Genomic DNA, 21,722 nt, shown 5'->3' with positions numbered 1-21,722 from the left:
GGAGGAAAAAGGTATTTAAATAAAGAGATTACCAACACTATCTCTTCTATTCTTTTTTGTGTAAGTTGGTATCTGATGACCATAACTTTGAAGCTGGGGTAAAGTTCTCCTATTTCATCTTTACTTCAGTGTCAAAGAGACAAGTGAAAGGTGCTCTCAATGTTGTGTTAGGAATTTGGAGGTAATTTATTTCACATGAGTATGTGCTACCTCGGGATGGTTGAAAAAACAACAACAAAATGCTCACTTTTATCCTTTCTTGTTTTCTATTAAAACGTCATTTGTGGCTGGAATAATACGATTTTATTCTCTATAAGAACTATGTAACAGTTTTTAAAAATCTAAATCTTAAACACTCCTTTAATATGGAAAAGTTAGGGTATTTCTCTGTGTGTTTTCAGGCATGGGTGGCTAACTTTGAAAGACCTCGAATGAATGCCAATTCCCTGCTTGCTAGCCCTACAGGACTCAGTCCTTACCTCCGATTTGGATGTTTATCATGTCGACTATTTTACTTCAAACTAACAGATCTCTACAAAAAGGTATTAATTAAAATTGGATTTTTAAATTTTATTTTCCAAGATACTTTTTAAAAAATTGCATTTAATACTTCTTTGCTTTTTAATCTTAGGTAAAAAAGAACAGTTCCCCTCCCCTTTCCCTTTATGGGCAATTGTTATGGCGTGAATTTTTCTATACAGCAGCCACAAATAATCCACGCTTTGATAAAATGGAAGGAAACCCCATCTGTGTTCAGATTCCTTGGGATAAGAATCCTGAGGCTTTAGCAAAATGGGCAGAAGGCCGGACAGGTTTTCCATGGATTGATGCCATCATGACACAGCTTCGTCAGGAGGGTTGGATTCACCATTTGGCCAGACATGCAGTTGCTTGCTTTGTTACACGAGGTGACCTGTGGATTAGCTGGGAAGAAGGAATGAAGGTAAGTTCTAACTAATGTAGCATGTCTTATTTTGAAGGACTATATACTTGACTAAAACATTTCCTAGAAGTTGTCTATTTTGTTTATTCAATTATAGTTTAGTTTTTCACTATCAAAGAATTTAATTCCTGCAATACAATCACACTTTTGGAGGCCATTATAGTGTAATCAGACAGGAAATAAGGCAAGAACTGATTCAGTTAATTTCAAGTCACTTCTGTGGCTAAACCAGCCTAGCCATCAAGGGAAATATAAGATTTAACACTCTGCACTTAATTGCATTGACATACTTATAGGTAATCATTTCTGTCACGGAAAAGATTCACTCAAGAGTTTTTAGAAATAGTGAATTCATAGCATACATTTAAAAATATATATCCTTTCACTTAAACATCACAGCTTTTTGGTAGTGCTTTTATTATGTAAAGTGAAGCATACTTTATTTTATAGCATCACCTTATGGTTATATAACAGGGCAATTGTTTTCCTCTTGGATCAAGAAATTCCAAACTTATTTCAACAATAAAGATTTTAAAAATAAATAAATAAGTAAATAAATAACTGATATTCCAAACGTAAACTCTGCATTTTCAAAGGTCATTTAATTCGGATGTTCTCTTTAGGTAGGCTGGTTTACCAAGCTTCTACATTTCTGTTGGTGATTTATGTGGTAGCATTTTTGCTTTTTTGAAAGTGTTTCTTGCTTTTATGTTTCTTCCATTTTTTAATTTCATATTCCTTTTAAATCAGTAACTTGAATAATTTTTTACCCTCCTCCCACACAACACTGCAAAGATTAGAAAGGTAAATTCTATTCAGATATCCACTTATATTACTGATATATTTCTTTTCCTGAAATAATTCATAGAACAAACCATAGACAAGGAAGCTTGGAATGTTTAATTTTACAGTTCTATGCTAGATTTTCTTTGTCTTGACTTTTGATCTACAGAGACCTGGAAAATGCTTGCTTTTGTTTTTATTTTTTATTTTTTATTTATTTTTTAATAAATCTTTGTTGTTCAGATTATTACAGTTGTTCCCCTTTTTCCCCCCCATAGCTCCCCTCCACCCAGTTCCCACCCCACCCTCTGCCCTTACCTTCCCACTGTCCTCATCCATAGGTGTACGCTTTTTGTTGCCGGGTCAAAGGTCACACACATGGAAAATGTAGCTATTTCCATCCACGACATGTCCCTGGGTTCGGAAAGGTCTCTCACGACTTGTTCACGCTCTACTCAGAAAGGATACGGAGACACGTAACGGCTTTTTAAAATAATGTGTCCTCTTATGTTTAAAATGAGGATTTCGTTACCAAAAGTGAGGAGAAAGCAACACCACAGCTGCTCTCGCCCCTCTCGCCCTTCGGGTGATAGTTGTGCTGGGGGCTGCGCGCTGGTTCGTGGGCCGTCGACGAAGCTGTCTGGGCGGCTCTCGCAGTTCCCCCGGCTTCCCAGGGGCCGTCGCAGCCTTGCAGGGGCCTCACTGGGACCGTTTCAGCCTCACAGGGACTGTCTCAGCCTCACCGGGACCGTTTCAGCCTCAGTGGGACTGTTGCAGCCTCACAGGGGCCGTCGCAGCCTCGCAGGGGGCACCGCAGCCTCGCAGGGGGTGCCGCATCCCATGTTGGGGGTGAAGGTGTGAGTCAGAAGCTCCTCTCGCTGTCTCTCCTTCTAGAAGTTTCTGAGAGCCGTCTGCAGGTGCTGGACAGCATACTTTAATTGGTCAACACGAAGTTTGGCATTCTGTCTTTTGTTGGGAGGCTCCTTGCTGGACAAAATCTCCAGGCTTTCTAGCTGGCTGAATATCTGGTATGCTTGCTTGGGTTTCATTTTCTACTAAGTGCACAGACTGCTTGTCTGCCGTCTCCCGGTGTCCCATGTGAGACTGGATCTGGTGGACCTGCTTGTGTGTTTGCTAGTATAGCGGTTCCATGTCGCCGGCCCAGCCGGATCCGGCTCCGGCTTCCTCTGAACCCGAGTTTGCTTCTTGAGTGTGTCCCTTATAGGTGCGAGGAGTTGAAATCTGCAGTTTGTTGGGTCTCAGTGAATCACCAAGGCGGAGCAAGCAGCAATGGTGTCTCCGCGACTCCTCGCCTCTCTGCGACTCCGCGTCCCTAGTGCCGGCGAGCAGCTCAGCGAGAGAGCCACCCTTGCTTTCTGACTCGCTGCAAGGCCGTCCCACCTCTCCCTGTAGTGGTCTGGGACCTCAGAATCCCGCCCCAAACAAGCTCAGTGGATTTGAGAGTTTGTAACCCCTTCCGATTGAAAAAAAAAAACACTTCTTGAATGTGTCCCTTATGGATGCTAGGAGTTGAAATCTGCAGTTTGTTGGGTTATGCTGTAAAAGCACAGGTGGTTCCTTTTGTGCCTCTGGCACAGCTTGGGCGGGGATGTAAATTGAGTAGGGCAGGGTCTCAGGGAGTCACCAGGGCGGAGCAAACAGCAATGGCGTTTCCGCAGCTCCTCGCCTCTTCCTGACTCCGCGTCCCCAAGTGCTGGCGAGCATCTCCGCAAGAGAGCCACCCTCGCTTTCTGACCCACTGCAAGGCCATCCCACCTCTCCCCGTAGTGGTCTGGGACCTCAGAATCCTGCCCCAAACAAGCTCAGTGGATTTAAGAGTTTGTAACCCCTTCCAATTGAAAAAAACCTCGCATCCAGTTGCAGCCCGCCTGGCACGGGACTCCGTACCTCTGTTCTTGGCGCCTCTGCATATCCTACTCAGTCTCAATGCGCTTCTTTCTTTCCTTCCAGTTGTAAAACTTCCACTGGGCCAGCTTTTCCATGGTTCTGAATGATAGCTGTTTGTCTTATACTTGGTAGTTTCACTGTTGTGGGAGGCAGCACGCACAGGTCTATACCTTACGCTGCCATCTTGGTTCTTCTTTTGAAAATGTTTGCTTTGAGAATTATGTGTGTGCAAACTAATTGGTTACTGTTACTTCTGAAGGTATTTGAAGAATTATTGCTTGATGCAGATTGGAGCATAAATGCTGGAAGTTGGATGTGGCTGTCTTGTAGTTCCTTTTTTCAACAGTTTTTTCACTGCTATTGCCCTGTTGGTTTTGGTAGAAGAACAGATCCCAATGGAGACTATATCAGGTAAATCAAGGGTGATTGTTATTAGTTTGGAGTAACTAATCCAGGAAGGGCTTTTAGCACCACGCTCTAACCGAGCTAACAGGCCAGTTAGGAAGAGCTTTTAATGTTTAAGCAACACTTTAAGTATACCCCTCATGATGGTCAGCAGAGATGAGGAGAAGGGTAAACAAATCATTTAAATGGTACTGATTTGATCTTGGTCATTCATAGCTAATAAATAGTTTGTTATAATTTGCTTATAGTTCATTTTACTAATAATTTTTCTCCCAAAAGGCGATATTTGCCTGTCCTAAGAGCCTTCCCTGCAAAATATATCTATGATCCCTGGAATGCACCAGAAAGTATCCAAAAGGTAGCCAAATGTTTGATAGGAGTTAATTATCCTAAACCAATGGTGAACCATGCTGAGGCAAGCCGTTTGAATATTGAGAGGATGAAACAGATCTACCAGCAGCTTTCACGATATAGAGGACTAGGTATGTCAGTAACTGCCTTTGATTTGCTTCTTTGGCAGCTACCCTTGATTTGATCTTGATCATAATTTAATAGGATATTATTTCCCTTTAGGTCTTCTTGCATCAGTGCCTTCTAATCCTAATGGGAATGGAGGCCTCATGGGGTATTCTCCTGGAGAAAATATCCCAGGTTGTAGCAGCAGTGGAAGTAAGTGAAAAGGAAATTTCTATAGTAACATTAAGAGATTAATAACCAAAATATTGTTTATTAAACCTCACTATGTTTTTAAAAATCTCTCTTTAAAATGTTTGTAATAATTCTTTGTACACATGCATACATGTTTACACACATACATACAACACACACCCCTAACTTCATTTTAGTGACATTTTAGATAGAATCATTACATGTAGTAGAATTTAGGTCAAGGTAAAGATCTTCTTGCTAATTGAATAAGGAGAGCAATTTTAAGGATAAAATAAAACTCAAATATATTTTTAGAATGCTTATTATTTTTTATTCTCTCTAGGTATATATCAGCTATAAGGTAATAAATATAAAGTCAGTGGTCCTGTGAACATGGCCAAAAAAATTATCATAGACCTCTAGTCCTTTGCACATGAGTTTTTCCTTACGAAGTCTGATTTTCATGTTTTTCTGTATGATATATGTTTAGTTGCCACATATATTCTTTTTTTTTTTAATCCTCACCTGAGGACATGTTTTTTATTTTAGAGGAAGAGGAGGGGGGAAGGGAGAGAGAGGGAGAGAAGAGAGAAACAGAAACATCAGTGCACACAAGAAATATTGATTGGCCGCCTCCTGTACACACCCTGACCGGGGATCAAACCCAAAATCTGGTATGTGCCCTGACCAGAAATTGAACCTGCAACCTTTTGGTGTATGGGATGACTCTCCAACCCACTGAGACACCCAACCAGGATGCCACATATATTCTTAATTCGGGTAATAATAATGTCAAGAAGTCAGTATATATTTGCAATTTGAATAATTATGTCAATTTTCAAAGGTTCTAACAAAAAATAGCATAAAGCTAATTAATTTGTAGTCTTAATATATACTACTTGGAATTTAAGTAATTTTACTGTGCTTTAAATACTAACAGGTTATACTCAAGGAAGTGGTATTTTACATTATGCTCTTGGAGACAGTCAGCAAACTCACCTATTAAAGCAAGGTAAGAATAAAGTGTTTGAGCCCAGCCCGGTGGCTTAGTTGGTTGAGAGTCAACCAAAAAGGTTTCAGGTTTCATTCCTCATCAAGGCACATACGTAGGTTGTGGGTTCGATCCCTTGTGGCACATATGGGAGGTATGGGAGGCAGCCGACCAATGTTTCTCTCCCTCCCTTTCTCTCTAAAATCAATGGAGATTATCCTTGGATGAGGATTAAAAAAAAAAAAGAATAAAGCATTTGAGCATATTGTTGTGTCTCTTCACCTTTCCTATTTTAAATGTATATTTTTTAAATGTGTAGGAAGAAGCTCTGTGGGCACTGGTCTCAGCAGTGGGAAACGTCCTAGTCAAGAGGAAGACACACAGAGTATTGGTCGTAAAGTCCAGCGACAGAGCACTAATTAGGTAAATATTTTATAGCCTTATTTCTTGCTTTAGTGGACTGTGTAATCAGTATAAATTATGATAATTTCCAAAATGGAGCTAACCTCTATTTTCAGACCAGAAAGGCATAAATTTTTCAGTGATTGTTACAAAACCAATTAGTTCTTAGACAAGAGAAATGCGTCTGTATTGAACAAAGTGCTGTACTCAGTTTTCTGGTCATCTCAATCAATGATATTTAAATGTGAAAAGCTTATAAATTTGTGCTTGTTTTTTTTATTTTTCTCAGAAAGGCATCTTATTCATCTTCTTCCTATGTGACAAATCTAAAACAATTAAAGTGACTTTTTAATTTTAGTGGTATTAATATAATCCCTTTATGAATCTTTCCCCAAATCTTTGCCTCTTAAGTCTTTATAAATTTCTTTTACCTGTTGTGATATTTTAAAATCTAAATTCTTTCCAGTTTGGAAATAGTTTAAAGTTTTTTTTTAATGTTGGCCCTTTTTGGATGCCATGCCTGTATTCAATTCACTTAGCTACGGGATACTATTTTGTGATTTAAATTTATATGAAAAGTATTTTTTAAATATTTTTATTGATTTCAGAGAGGAAGGGAGATGGAGAGAGAGATAGAAACATCAATGATGAGAGAGAATCATTGAGTGGCTGCCTCTTGCATGTCCCCACTAGGGATTGAGCCCGCAACCCGGGCATGTGCCCTGACCAGGAATCAAACCGTGACTCAACCACTGAGAAACAGCGGCCAAGCTGAAAGTATTTATAGTGCATTTGACAGTTTTTGAGAAACAGCGGCCAAGCTGAAAGTATTTATAGTGCGTTTGACAGTTTTTGAAGACATTTGTTTTTTCAGTTATCTTAAACTATTTGCATTTTTAAAATTATTGTTTTTTATTGCCAACTTAATTAAACTGTAAGTTTCTTGAAAATAAGATCAGTAAATACTCATCAAATTTTTGTCATTTAATTCGTTTCAATTAAGCTTTACCCAGTTTTTTTTTTCCCCCCTTAAATCACAGAAAACGTTCAGGAGGAATGCTGTTCCAGCTGAAATTGATGAGGAGTTCAATACTTTTTTTCAGTTAAAATGTTCTTCATTGATGGAAAGCAGTTATTTCTAATGATATTTCTGCAGTTTTTAACTTTTCAATGAATTTCACATAGGACACATGGTAATTTGTATATAAAGAACTTGGTAAAAGAATTTGCTTAATGTAAATATAAATAGCACAATTAGTATAGACCCATCAATATATTTTTGATAATTTTTCATGTATGGTAAAAGTTAAAGTGGCAAACTGGTATTCTGATGATAAAAAAAATCAAAGTTTTGATTGTCAATGTGGGAAAATAGGAGGTTTTTAGACTTTCTTAAAAGACTTTGTTAAAATTTTCTTGACATTGTTTGCTCTAACTTTGCACTCTTTGATAATAATGTTTTAGGAAATGTGTGTAATCAAAATTGGTAGTTTATAGCCTCTGTTAACCTAGATAGTATATGTTTTAAAGCTTCATGTATGCCTGTTTGACCAAACTTGTGCAAGTATCATGTGTTAAGTTTTCTTTGTTTCCCTTTCTTTGTTCATTTACAGTTAAAGTGACCTTTGTTATTAAAGTATATGCATATATGGAATCTTGTGTATTTAGTGGTCGTTTTTCTTCTTTTTTTACTTTTTGTTTGTTTTGGGAAAGGGGGAGAACATTGGTTTGTGAGATGTAATTACAAATTAAAGAGATTCTATAAACCACATGTCACCATTCTGAATAGCCACCATATACAGGGATGGGCAAAAGTAGGTTTATAGTTGTGAATACATGAAACATGAGTTTATTCTTATATTATTATTAATTATTGTTTTCTTTTCCATATGAACAACTATAAACCTACTTTTGCCCACCCATGTATTTAGTAAAATAGGATTTTTCAAAATTATTCCAAATAAGAATATTGTTTTCCAAATACTTTAACATTTAAAAAAAAAATAAAGTTATCTGCAAGAAAGATGTAAAACCAAAGAGATTTTTTTTCAAGTAATGGGAATTGTAACTGCAAGTTTGTACAGGATAACAGATTAAGAATGTGGGCTCTGGAGTCAAATGCCACTCATTAGCTTTGAGATCTTGGCAAATTATTAACTTTCTGTGCCTTCTTTTTTTTTTTTTTTTTTTGTCTATAAAATGGGAATGAGAATAGTATCTGTTTCATACTGAGTATGAACTGCTCATCACAGTGCCTGGCATATAGTAGGATATCTAGATAATTGTTAGCTCCAGGGCTGCCATGCTGCGTAGCTCACTGGACTGTGCTGTGCAGTGCATGGTCTATGTCACTGTATGCTGCAGCTCTGTTCAGCTGCCACTCTTGTTATTATTATCCGTTTCCTGTCTCTAGTAGGCTAATTCTTGCCAAGTAGCTTTTTTTCCCCTTAACTTTAGTAATGATAGATGTTTAATGTGATAATCATATTTAAAGTTTACTGAGGATAAATTTGAGTCAAAAGTCCAGAAACAATACATTTTAGATGATATTCATTTTAACAATATCCTAGATAATGAATTAATACTGATCAATAAATTCTGTTACTGAGAAAAGAAAAAAATGTACCCTATCTTCTGTCACCATTGTTAAGAAGGAGTAATATTTTAATTCATTCTCATAATACTATACTTCACACCATCCTCTTTGGACCTGATTGCACTGTACAGAACTGAAAAAATTCATAGGCCTGGGATTTGCCATCACCATCCAGGGGAATAAAAGATTCAGTTTTGCCCTAACCGGTTTGGCTCAGTGGATAGAGCATCGGCCTGCGGACTGAAAGGTCCCAGGTTCTATTCCGGTCAAGGGCATGTACCTTGGTTGCAGGCACATCCCCAGTAGGAGGTGTGCAGGAGGCAGCTGATCGATGTTTCTCTCCCATCTATGTTTCTGACTCTCTCTCCCTCTCAACTTCCTCTCTGTAAAAAATCAATAAAATATATTTTAAAAAAAAAAGATTCAGTTTTAAGGTGAATAAGTATTTCAATAAAAGAACACTATTTCAACAAAGCCATTGATATGTAGGGGGATTTATTTTTTAGGGTTTGGTGGGGGTTTTTTAAAGCTTTTTTAGTTTAGTCTAAATTGTGACTAACAAGAATGACTGAAAGGAAAAGAGAGGTATCAATCAATGTGCTCCAACTGAGTAGGTACACTCTGTTTGAATTCAGTGTTCTCCCCTCACTAGAAGGATTAGTTTTCTAAAAACCCTACCCTTGGTGGTTGAGAGATTCAAGACCTTTTACTCATTCAGAAAATATTCTTGAATTCTTACTACCAAAAAACTGTGCTGGCAACCTGGAAAAATTGAGTTGAGAGAACCAAGCTTTTGAATGAGGCAATGCAAGGTCCTTATATTTTTCACATTCACTTAAAACAAATTAATAAATTTGGGATATAAAAGGCTAATAACAGTATCATTTTTTAATGCATCTCTTACTAGAAGCTTCAGGATTTTCCCACAATTTCAAACATGTTTGTGATTTTTTTATAGATAACTAGAGGCCTGGTGCACAAAAGTTCATGCACTTGTGCGGGGGGGGCGGGGGGGGTGGACCCTCAGCCTGACCTGCGCCCTCTCGCAGTCTGGGACCCCTTGGGGCGGGGGGGGGGGGGGCGGATTGGGGGATTGGGCCTAAGCTGGCAGTCAGACATCCCTCTGGCAGCCTGTGAACTCTCAGAGGATGTCCGACTGATGGCTTAGTGCTGCGGAGGAGGCGGGAGAGGCTCCTGCCACTGCTGTTGCGTTCACAGCCGTCAGCCCAGCTTGTGGCTGAGCGGAGCTCCCCCTGTGGGAGCGCACTGACCACCAGGGGGCAGCTCCTGCACTGAGTGTCTGGCCCCTGGTGGTCAGTGCGCTTCATAGTGACTGGTCGTTCCTGATCATGCTTGCCATTAGGGCAGTGATGGCGAACCTATGGCACGCATGTCAGAGGTGACACACAAACTCATTTTTTTGGTTGATTTTTCTTTGTTAAATGGCATTTAAATATATAAAATAAATATCAAAAATATAAGTCTTTGTTTTACTATGGTTGCAAATATCAAAAATTTCTATATGTGACATGGCACCAGAGTTAAGGTTTTTCAAAATGCTGACATGCCGAGCTCAAAAGGTTCGCCATCACTACATTAGGGTCAATTTGCATATTACTATTTTATTTTTTTATTGATTTTTTACAGAGAGGAAGGGAGAGAGAGAGAGAGAGTTAGAAACATCGATGAGAGAGAAACATCGACCAGCCGCCTCCTGCACATCTCCTACTGGGGATGTGCCCGCAACCCAGGTACATGCCCTTGACCGGAATCAAACCTGGGACCTTTCAGTCCGCAGGCCGACGCTCTATCCACTGAGCCAAACCAGTTTCGGCAACATATTACTATTTTAGTATATAGTATATACATAATACTAGGTGCTTTCTCCCATTTCTCCATCCAAAGTTTGTTGTTCTTTTCTAATTTTATGGTCCTAGAAAGGCACAATTTAAATATTTAGGATGGAAAAGCTTTAGGTAACATTTAATACAGTTGGCATAGTTGAGTTAGTCAGTTTCAAGTTTTGATTATAGTTCACAGGTTATGCATATTATCATTCCTCTCACAGTTATGTGGAGCCCTGGTACAAGCTGCTAGCACTGGAGTGGATATCTCTGCTCCCTCCCTCCTGACCATACAGTTCTAAGGCCTGAATTTACATTCCTTAACTTCTTTCTCTTCTCTCTGTCCTACTCTGATTCCCTTTTCCTAAGTGCATGTGAAATACTTTGGTTAGTCTGGACACCAAGTCCCTGTATATGAGAAAAAAGAGTTCAATAAAACCACACATAATAAGGTTTTTTTTGTGTGTGTTTTTTTAATAAGGGTAACTTAAAGGGAAAAGGGTTACAGGACAAGCACTCCCCTACCTTATAGTATACAAAAAAACAGTTCATTTAAGAATATCCTGGAGATGAAAGTCAATCTTGAGACAGTCAGGATTCTTGCTGCTACTCTCTGGCATTAAAGTCAAATATGAGTCCCTCTCAGCAAAGCCTGTTGAGCACAAATTGGGTACTAAGGCTAGCCTCAGAGATTTAGTTCAAATTTCCTGAGTCCCTATCATGTGCCAAGCATTATTCATAGGAAAGTAAATTCATCAGTACACAGGGAGTTTACTCCACAGGGTGAGAGGGCAGTGTAGAAGAACTGCAGTGCTGTATGTTAAGGCTGTGTTATAACTGCACAGTGTGCTATGGAAACACTAGGAAAGTCTGACAGCTTTCCTGACTCCAACTCCCACACACCAGCATAGGACAACTAGGCAAGGTCAGGGCATCCTGTCCTTGGAAACATTAACTGTAGTTGCAATTAATCATGTTGTTGGTTGTTAATGTCTTTGTCCTCCACTAGAATGTAAACTCCCAGAACAGAAAATGTACTTTATTCCCCTTTGTCCTGTCCACTGATGTCTGTCTTCTCATTGCTGTTTCCCATGTTTGACACTTAATAGGCATGCCATAAATATTTGTTGATTGAATAGATAAACGTGAGAGTAAATGAGACAGACATTTTTTAAGGAGAAATTTATTAAATTGGCATCACAAGTAGTCATTGGAATGTAAACCACTTGGCAGTTAACAGAAAAGGCAAGTATTTATGTGAAAATGGCAGGAGGGAGGTTTTTAAAGATTCATCAGACACCTCTGACTGCTGAGTGGAGGACTGGAACAGTGGGTAGTAGAAAGGCTCCATATATTCCAAAGAGATTTGGGGCTTTTGTACATTAGTTCTTTGTTCTTTTGGGAATTCTGAATGGCTCTAGCCTAAATATACAGTGGTTTCTGAGTTAATTCTACGTTTTTGCTTACGGGTTAGTGACATGCCCCAAGGGACCAAATAACCGAAACTCCCAACTTTTATAAATTGCTGGCAAGGAAAGGGTGTGAAAGTGCCGGAGGCAATAATTTGCCAGCACCCGGGCTGTTCTCTGAAAAGGTGATTCCCACGCCAACCCGCCCCTACCGCCGGCCCCGCCCCTTACCCCAACCTGCCTTGCGCCAACAATGGGCGTCTGGAGGGTCACGTGGCCTGCGTTGCGCCCTGATTGGCTGCGCTGGGGGCGTGAATCTGCGGGCTCATGGGTCTCCCGTGTTCTGATTGGCTGCCGGTTAAGACAGGTGACCTAGTTGGCTCTGCTGAGGGAAATTCACAAGTCGCTCCAGGCCCGGGCCCGGTTCCCAGTCCTCGGATAGGCTACCGGCCACCTGAATCCTCGGCCTGGTGAGGGAGGGCGGACGGGGCCGGGGGCCCGTGACCCACTGCGCCTGGCAAGGAGCGGATGCCTACAGGTGAGTCGCGCCCTTTCTCCGCCCCTGGGGGGACTCGTCCCGGCCTGGCCGTGGCTGTGAGGCGGGGGTTCCGGGGCAGCCCGCCGCTCAGCTGCGCCTGCCTGGCCTGGGCGGACGCCTGGGCGCCGCGGGTCGGAAGTTTCTCCGGAGAAGCGCAGGCCGCACTCGATGGGTGTGTGGCTTTCGATCGCTCCCCAAGACTCTCTTCCTTGGGCCTTCGGGTTTCCTTGCTTTTAAACCCACGGGGGCTTATTTGAAACTCAGAAGTTCGTACACGTTATAAAAGTAGAACTGAATTGAGGTGACCGATTATAGAGTGGCCCGTATAGAAAGAGGATGCGTATTATAGAAGTGGATTTCACTCCTCAAACGTGTCTAGGAAACATGACGTTTCAGAGAATAGCTCGCGTTGTGTTTTGACAAACATTTACCAAGAACGTCATTATGTGTAGGGCACAGCGCTAAGGGCTGGCCTCTGTTGGGTTTGAATACAAGGTCTGCCCTTTATTAGCCGAGCAACCTTGGACAGGTTACTTTTCCTGCTACTTTATCTGTTTTCTCATCTTTAAAATGGGTTGTATGATTTAATGAGTTTTCTGAATACTCTTGGTTTTTGTTACTAACTCATTTCATCTTCACAATCACCCAGGATGTAGTGTCCCCATTTTCTGGATGGTCAAACTGAGGCAGAGATGTGAAATGACTTCCTGAAGTCACAATACAACACGCCCAGGAATTAAGCCCAGGCAGCCCACAGTTTTAGCCACTAGGTTAGGTTAGGTTGCTTCATGGGCTTGGTTTGTTCATTCAGTTTCAGTTGACAAACACGATTCTATTCCTCTGTGGACCAAGTTCTTTGCTTGTTACAAAGACAAAGCAGAAGAGCATCAGACGCTGCCCTCCCAGTGCTTGCAATCTCATGCAGGTTGTTCATAGTTGGGCTGCAGGGTCTGAGTCCTGCTTAAATTAATCCTGCTAAAATCTTTTGCAAAACAAGTATTGGTTTTTGTTTTGTTGTTTTTTGTGTTTTGGGTTTTTTTGAAAGACAGTCCATGGCTCTCATCAGATTCTCTGGTGGGTCTGTGATCCAGAGGAATGAAGAAACATTTTAGCAGAAGAGCTAATATTAGCATAATGCCTGGCACATTGTGTGAACTTAAAGCCAAAATACTTCTGATTGAATGAATAACAAACTTACAGGAATGTAGTATTGCTACAATAGGATCAAGAGTTGGTTGCTATGGAGGAGCACACACAAAGGTCACCTGACTAGGAATGCCTCCTAGACTCACCTGTGTCAGCCCAACGGGTGGAGGGTAGGGAAGCAATTCATTGGAACATGGTGGCCAGTCTCTGCCTCATGGAGGGTGAAACAGAAATAACACATGAACAACTGCAGCTATGACAAGTGGCACCGAGGAACCATCCATAGTTTCAAGAGAGCCTATAATGGGGACAGGAGGCTTCATCTATTTATGATGACTCATGCTATACTGTGCATGGACTGGGAAGACATGCTAAGCGAAATAAGCCAGACACAACAAGACAAATGTATGATTCCACTGACAAAGTCATAGAAACAGAAAGTAGAATAGAAATTACCAGGGGCTGAGTGGAGAAATTACCAGGGGCTGAGTGGAGAAATTACCAGGGGCTGAGTGTGGAATTATTATTTTTAAAAAATATATATTTTATTGATTTTTTACAGAGAGGAAGGGTGAGGGATAGAGAGTTAGAAACATCGATGAGAGAGAAATATCGATCAGCTGCCTCCTGCACGCCCCCCACTGGGAATGTGCCCGCAACCAAGGTACATGCCCTGACCGGAATCGAATCCGGGACCCTTCAGTCCGCAGGCCGACATTCTATCCACTGAGCCAAACCGGTTAGGGCAGGAATGTGGAATTATTGTTTAATGGGTACAGAGTTTGTGCCTGGGGTGATGAAAAAGTTCTGGAAGTAGTGGTAGTGGTTGTGTAACATTGTGAATTTGCTTAATGCCACTGATAAAAAAGGCAAACGGCAGGAATAGTTCAAAGACAACACAGATGGTCAACATAATTTAAGAAAAGTTCAGCCTCACTAATAATAAAATGAAGTTAAATTAGTGTTGTATTCATTTTCACATATTAAATTTATAACTGATGAGGGAATCACTCATACTGCTTGTGAGAATATAGGTTGGGATAGTTTTTCTGGGTAGTGAATTAACAACTGAACTTCACACATCTCTTCAGTAATTCTCCTAGAAGTTCACCCTAAAGGGAAAAATATGAAATGTGCAGCAGATAATTAGCATATAACAAAAAATTACAAATAGCCCAACTGCTCAATACTAGGAAATAAATTACAAAATGAGAGTATATCCATCCCATATATCATGCACTCAATTAAAATATTTAGAGCACTTTTGATGCCAAGGTATATATAGTGGATTAAAGAATAAAATACATATAGGAGGGTAGGCAAACGTAGGTTTACAGTTGTGAGTACACAGAACAGAGTTTATTCTTGTATTTTTATTTATTACTAGAGGCCCGATGCATGAATTCCTGCACTGGTGGGGTTCCTTGGGGTGGCCTGTGGAGATTGGTCCCCAGCTCGCGCCCCCAGCCTCACAGCCCCGCCTAGCACCCTGCCTTGGCCTGGTGCTGCCCCCTCACCTGCTCTACCATCCCACCTGTGGGATCATCGATCGGGGCTGGGCCCTCCCCCACCCCACCCAGCTCCCTCAGCGCCTGGGAGTCAGGCAGGGCTCCCCCCCACCCCTGCCATCTGCGGGGTCATCCACAGAGCGATCAGGCCCCTCCTCACACCCGCCTTGGCCTGGCACCACCTGCTCACCTGCTCCACCATCCCACCGAGGTCCTGCTCTCATCGGGGCCCATCAGGGCTGACAGCACCTCCACTGCCGCCCTCTGCCAGTGCTGTGTTGCTGATACTCACCATGTGCCATACCGCCCCCTGGTGGTCAGCACACGTTATAGTGAGCAGTCGAACTCCCGATCGAGGGGACAATTTGCATATTAGGCTTTTATTATATAGGATTTTGTTAGTACTACAACTATAAACTTCCTTTTGCCCACCCCTGTACAATGTGTATTGATTGTAGAGGAGCCACATTTGTGCTTTCCACTTTTGTAGTCAACTATGTTTGTTCATCAGAGAAAGAGCTAGAGCAAGACAGACAGCTTTAATTGTTCAGACAACTCACCTGAACACATGATAGTTCACTCTGGAGTAAGCAGGCCATGGGAGGCAGCCCGCTCTTCCCTTAGCCTCCCTGGGCAAGAGCGTCATGCTGTGGTCAATGTAGTTCTAATATTTAATGATCTGTCACTTTTTATAATATAACTCCAGAGTAAGCCAACTACTTCATCTGGTGCTCAGCCAAACACTGGGATCTGTTCCAGGCCTGGAGGAACCCCTGGGGCAGGACTTACAGAAGATGGTATGTTGGTATCCAGTGTGGTGCCTGCTTAGGAGATTTTCAAGGAAAATTTTGAGTTTCTGCAATTTTCACTTGATAGGCTGAGTTTAGAACCTAACTGTCATGTATAAAGCAGATTTATGTATTTAAAAATTATAATAAAGGGAGCAAGAAGCATAGAATAAAACGACTTACATGTCAAAATATAAATAGTTGTCTATAGGTGATGGGATTATGAAAGATTTTTTCCATTTCCTTATACTTTTCAGAATTTGGAAGATTCTCTATAATGAGACTGTATTACCTTCATAAGCAGTTACTTGCTTATAAAAGCATTTACAATACAGTTTTCACAATTTTCAGTTATTCTTTGTAAATAATGTACTTCTGTCTAAAATACAGTTTAAAGTCACATTACTACAAACATTTTAGCTCCATGTTTCCTAGTCATGGCTTCCATTTATTGAGCACAGATAACATACCAGACTGCGCACAAAGCACTTGACCTGCATTTTAACCCTCGAAATATTCCTATAAGGTTTACCTGCTGTTCTGCTATACAGATGATGCTATTATTATTTTAATCTTATTGAACATTTACTGTGAGGCTGTATTCTAATCACTACTTGTTTAATATGAGGTTAAGTACCTTTCCCAAGATGAGCCCATAAATTAGAGCCAGAGCAGGGTGTGAGTTTGGCTGCCGAGCCACACTCCTTCTAGCTGGTGGTACAGATGTGAAGCTTGAGGTTTTGGGATTCTGGGACAGTGGGGTGTGGGACTCCAGCCTAGATGTACCTCCTTGCTGTTAAAATCCTTGGTCTTCTCAGAAATTTAAAAAATATTATTTATATCTTGGCTATTTGAGAGTTATTTAAGGAAACTGGTATTAGGAATCGTCTTAAGAAAACTCTGGTTGAACTACTAGAAGTAAAACAGAAGCTATGCCTACAATTACTTTCGACATCATAGTCACTAACTGAGCTATTTTACCAAAAGTAAACCAAAAATGAGAGCATTATTCTCTGTTATTTTTCCTTAGAGAATAATAATTTATTTGGAGTAGGACTTGAAAGGGAGGAGTCCTTGGCATATGTGACAAAGGCATTATTACAGGCAGGGGTTAGAAATGCCCCCCCCCCCCCCCCCCATTTTCCTTCAAACCTACAAATACTAAGGAAATGCTGTTAACTATCCAAATAGCAGCACTACACTTTTGTGGTAGAGCCAAGACACTTCAATCTCAGGTACCAAAAGTTAAAACAAAAAACTAGGCATGTTTTCATTACCAGAAATATGAGAAAATAGTGCAAAGGCTACAATGTATCAGGCACAGTATAGCGTCTCTAGGTAGCTAAAGCTGTCAAATGGGGACAGCTGGTTAGACGTTATAACGTATGGTCCCCATTCCACAGCTGACATGCCGCTCGCGTGGCTCCACTGGGGCAGTCACACATCTCTCTCATTGTACCTGGCTAAGACTTAATTTAATTCTGCATTTATAAAGAAATTTTCACATAATTCTCATGGAACAAGCATACATTTATTGACTCATTTTAAATAAAACAAATTAACTGACTTATTTGGGTAATAGTTATTCAGCAAAAATATTTACTCTGAAATATAAAATTAGAGATGATGCTTCCCTTCTTTTTTTAAAAAATACATTTTTATTAATTTCAGAGAGGAAGGAAGAGAGAGATAGAAACATCAATGATGAGAGAGAATCATTGATTGGCTGCCTCCTGCACGTCCCCAACTGGGGATCGAGCTACATGTGCCCTTGACCGGAATCGAACCTGGGACCTTTCAGTCCGCAGGCCGACGCTATCCACTGAGCCAAACCGGCTAGGGCACCCCCCCACCCCCATTCTTAATAAGTATTTGCTTCTGCTAAACATCACTTTGAAAATGTAAAACGTTAAAAACAAAAACAAAGAACCTCTGTGTGTATGTAAGTAAGTAGTAACATATGTTTCCTAAATAGAAACATATCAGAGTTGTAGGAGGAGGAAGTTGTGTCAAAATAACATCTACGGTCTGTGATTCTTTGAACTTTTTGTGGTCTGGCTACTGCTCTGTGAAAGAGAAATAACTACTTCACAAGGTTGCTGCAAAGCTCAAATGACAATGTATTTATAAAGTATAAGATGTCTAAGCCGTGAAGAAGTATAATTACTTTATAAATTATGTAAGAGGATATATTTAATATTCCACATTAGTTTTCCTGTCTAATTTAAATCCATGTTATTTCTAATGCTTACTGCTTACAGCTAAGATTTGTGTTCTACAAGGCAACAACCCATTATGTTAAATCCTGTAATTTCTTTCTTACAGGCACCCTGAGTACATTCTGCATCACTGGACGGTGGGGATTAGCTGGTGGATTTCAGGCATGTTGTGGAAGTTGCTGATGAGATCCCAGCCTTGCAGGCTGTGTTCTTTCAGAAAGATGCTATCAGCTCCCAAATACAGACCTTTTTTAGCTTGCTTCACCTATACAACCAACAATCAGCCTAACAAAGAAAATCAAAGAACAGTGGAAAAGCTCCATAAATTTTCAGTTGACATCAGGAAAATACGCAGATTAAAAGGATGGGTCCTTTTGGAGGATGAAACCTATGTTGAAGAAATTGCAAATATTTTACAGCAACTAGGTGCCAATGAGACTGCGGTAGCCAGTATTTTGGAACGCTGCCCAGAAGCCATTGTCTGCAGTCCAACCGCTGTTAACTCCCAGAGAGAACTCTGGCAGTCCGTCTGCAAAAATGAGGAAGAGTTAGTCAAGTTAATAGAACAGTTTCCAGAATCTTTCTTTACGGTTAAAGACCAGGAGAACCGGAAACTGAATGTTCAGTTCTTTCAAGAGTTGGGACTCAAGAATGTGGTCATTAGCAGGTTTCTGACAACTGCACCTAATATTTTTCATAATCCTGTGGAGAAGAATAAGCAAGTGATAAGGATTCTCCAGGAGAGTTATCTAAATTTAGGTAGCTCCGAGACCAACATGAAAGTTTGGCTACTGAAGTTATTAAGCCAAAACCCATTTATTTTGTTAAATTCTTCTGCAGCTATAAAGGAAACACTGGAATTTCTCCAGGAGCAAGGTTTCACAGACTCTGAAATTCTCCAGCTTCTGTCCAAACTGAAAGGGTTTCTTTTTCAACTTGGCCTAAGAAGTATACAGAACAGTATTTCCTTCTCTAAAAATGCTTTTAAATGCACAGATCATGACCTGAAGCAGTTAGTTTTGAAATGTCCTGCCCTTTTATATTATTCCGTTCCCATTTTGGAAGAGAGAATTCAGGGATTATTGAAAGAAGGAATTTCCATAGCTCAGATAAGAGAAACGCCCATGGTTCTGGAATTAACACCACAGATAGTGCAGTACAGGATAAGGAAACTGAATTCCTTAGGCTACAGAGTAAAGGATGGACATCTAGCAAGTCTAAATGGAACGAAAAAAGAGTTTGAGGCTAACTTTGGCAAAACCCAGGCCAAAAAAGGAAGGCCATTATTTAACCCTGTTGCACCTTTACATGTTGATGAGTAACTCACTGGCTGATACTGCTCCTTCTGGCAGTGCAGAGTGACACTGAGTAGCAAAGACACAGGATTCAGGCTGTTTGCAGGCACCAGGAATTTTACCTCTAAGTAAATAATCCCCAACTCATATGCTATATTATAAAATATAAATTACATTTATTTTAAATAAAAGTTGCTAATTTTGATCTTAAGCTATTTTTTTAAAAATCTTGTACCATTCAATGACACATTAGTGTGATATAAGTGAATCATTTCTAAGAAACTGACAAGTGTCATTTTTTAAAAATTTGTTTTTATTGATTTCAGAGAGAGGGAGAGAAAGAGATAGAAACATCAGTGATGAGAATCCTTGATCAGCTGCCTCCTGCACACCCCCTACTGGGGATCGAGCCTGCAACCTGGGCATGTGCTCTGTCTGGGAGTCAAACCATGACTTCCTGGTTCATTGGTTGAGGCTCAACCACTGAGCCACACCGGCCGGGGAAACAAGTGGCATTTTTTTATTTATCTAGCACAGCGGTTCTCAACCTGTGGGTCGCGACCCCTTTGGGGGTCGAACGACCCTTTCACAGGGGTCGCCTAAGACCATTGGAAAACACATAAATAATTACATAATGTTTTTGTGATTAATCACTATGCTTTAATTATGTTCAATTTGTAACAATGAAATTGGGGGTCACCACAACATGAGGAACTGTATTAAAGGGTTGCGGCATTAGGAAGGTTGAGAACCACTGATCTAGCACATTTCATCTGGGATGTAGACCCAGCCTTCTTTCTCACCACCAGCTCTGAAACATCACTACCGTGGTCTGAGTTCTGTAGCTTAGTGTTAAAGTGAAACATCAGCAGATTTCTAATACATTTTTTTAGAGAAAGCTGATTTTATCTCCTGGTTGGAATGAGTATCTTTCAGAACCAAGTATTACTCATCCAGAAAGAACAATTAGAGCTTATTTGTATGGTCGTGTTGTTTAAAATTGACCATTTTTCTATCTCATGAAGTGCTTTTAAGTGCATTCATTACTTTCCCCATTTTACAGATGAGGACACTGAACCTTAGAGAGGCCACTCAGCTGCCAAGTGACAGCCCAGATTTACTATGATCCGACTTTTCAAAGAAAAAGGATTGCTTATGAGTTGGCATGAAAAAAGTCACCCCTCCCTGACCTGCCAAAAGAGTGAGTACCAACACATTTAGGGATTTTTATGAAAACTTCTCTGTAAAATGCCTTCAATTTGAAATGATCTAATTCATACACATTTGAAGTACATGGAGCATTTTTAAGAACTTTCTGAAAATCCAGGCCTATAAAGGGAAAATGTGAAATCTTGCCAAGATAAACATTACCCAGATAAAGACTGGCCCACTTTCAGCTGTGGAGTTTGAACTTTGTAACAACCAAACAATAGACTCTGATAGTCAAACCTCTGTGCACTGTGTGTGGTCTTTTCTTAAGGAAAATATGAAAAATGCAGGCCATGTCTTCAGCAAATGCAAGTAGCCCTCACTATCCAATTCTGTTAAGTTCCTTAGGAGAGGAAAGACATCTACGCAGCACCAAGTGCAAGGCACCACTGTGCTTTGCAACACTAGGAGTTCGGTACCATTGTTTACTGGTCTACAGATGACGAGACTCAGGCACACAGAGGGTTACTCACCCAAAGTAACATGGAATGTTCAAGAAAAAGAATGGCAGTACAGTGGGGGCAGGGTTGCAGAGCAAGGAGAGTGGGGCAGGATAAGATGAGTATTACACATCCACCTAAAGAGCAGAATCACATTCTGAGTGTGATGGGAAACCCTTGGAGAAACTAGATGCTTGTCCCACCATAATTATCAGTGGTGCTTTGTTGTCTCAGTTTGAAATACATTGTATATTATGTGGTCACCTTTTAGATGTTAATTTTTGAGATGTTTACTAGATATCAGAGCAGAGATGTCAAAGAGGCAAATGCTAAAGTCCAGAATTGTGAGAAGTTAGGACTGGAGATAGAGATCCAGGGGTCATTTGCATATCTATGAAATGTAAAGCTATGGCTCTCGATGAGCTTATCCAGAAACAAAGTGCAGATTTGTAGCACTAGCTGGCCAATCCTGGAAAGGGTTGACCAGTGGAAGTCTGCCAAGAAAAGAGGGCATGGTCAATAAGATTGAATGCCATGGACATGCCAACTAAGATACAGACAAGTGACTAATAGAATTGCCAAATAGGAAATCATTAGTTGGCCCTATCAGGAGTGATTCTGGTGGACTGAGAAAGGTAAGAAAGCAACTG

At 40.6% G+C, this 21,722-nt stretch overlaps 2 protein-coding genes across 6 annotated transcripts in view; both read left to right on the top strand.

Moving 5' to 3' along the window:
- The window catches only part of CRY1 (cryptochrome circadian regulator 1), a 49,989-nt gene extending 42,255 nt beyond the window's left edge, over positions 1-7,734 (top strand). Inside the window, exons 6-13 of one of the 3 annotated variants that reach the window (XM_070410982.1) lie at positions 402-542; positions 632-943; positions 3,894-4,045; positions 4,319-4,521; positions 4,613-4,708; positions 5,628-5,699; positions 6,002-6,101; positions 7,121-7,734. In XM_070410982.1, the coding sequence (XP_070267083.1) occupies positions 402-542; positions 632-943; positions 3,894-4,045; positions 4,319-4,521; positions 4,613-4,708; positions 5,628-5,699; positions 6,002-6,101; positions 7,121-7,187 (1,143 nt within the window). In that variant the 3' untranslated portion in view covers positions 7,188-7,734. Of the gene's footprint in view, positions 1-401; positions 543-631; positions 944-3,893; positions 4,046-4,318; positions 4,522-4,612; positions 4,709-5,627; positions 5,700-5,997; positions 6,102-7,120 lie in introns of all 3 variants that reach the window. The other 2 variants (XM_070410980.1, XM_070410981.1) reach the window with 2 other exon arrangements.
- Positions 7,735-12,346: 4,612 nt separating this feature from the next.
- Positions 12,347-20,875, top strand: MTERF2 (mitochondrial transcription termination factor 2). 3 transcript variants are annotated; one of them, XR_011470863.1, is made up of 3 exons: positions 12,347-12,467; positions 18,235-19,551; positions 20,487-20,875. XR_011470863.1 is itself a non-coding variant. In XM_070410976.1 (2 exons), the coding sequence occupies exon 2, from the start codon at positions 18,293-18,295 to the stop codon at positions 19,448-19,450; it is 1,158 nt and encodes a 385-aa protein (XP_070267077.1). In that variant the 5' UTR covers positions 12,347-12,467; positions 18,235-18,292; the 3' UTR covers positions 19,451-20,875. The 3 variants fall into 3 exon arrangements, 2 of the variants coding, with proteins under 2 accessions (XP_070267077.1, XP_070267078.1); XM_070410976.1 differs by having other exon boundaries at positions 18,235-20,875; XM_070410977.1 differs by lacking the exon at positions 12,347-12,467 and adding an exon at positions 15,896-15,918 and having other exon boundaries at positions 18,235-20,875.
- Positions 20,876-21,722: the final 847 nt, after the last annotated feature.

The sequence above is a fragment of the Myotis yumanensis genome, unplaced genomic scaffold, assembly GCF_028538775.1.
Source record: "Myotis yumanensis isolate MYYU_CA2020_CCGP unplaced genomic scaffold, mMyoYum1.0.hap1 SCAF_3, whole genome shotgun sequence".
Taxonomy (NCBI): Eukaryota; Metazoa; Chordata; class Mammalia; order Chiroptera; family Vespertilionidae; genus Myotis; species Myotis yumanensis.
Note: the sequence above shows the minus strand (reverse complement) of the source record. Positions and strands in the feature narration are given on the sequence as shown.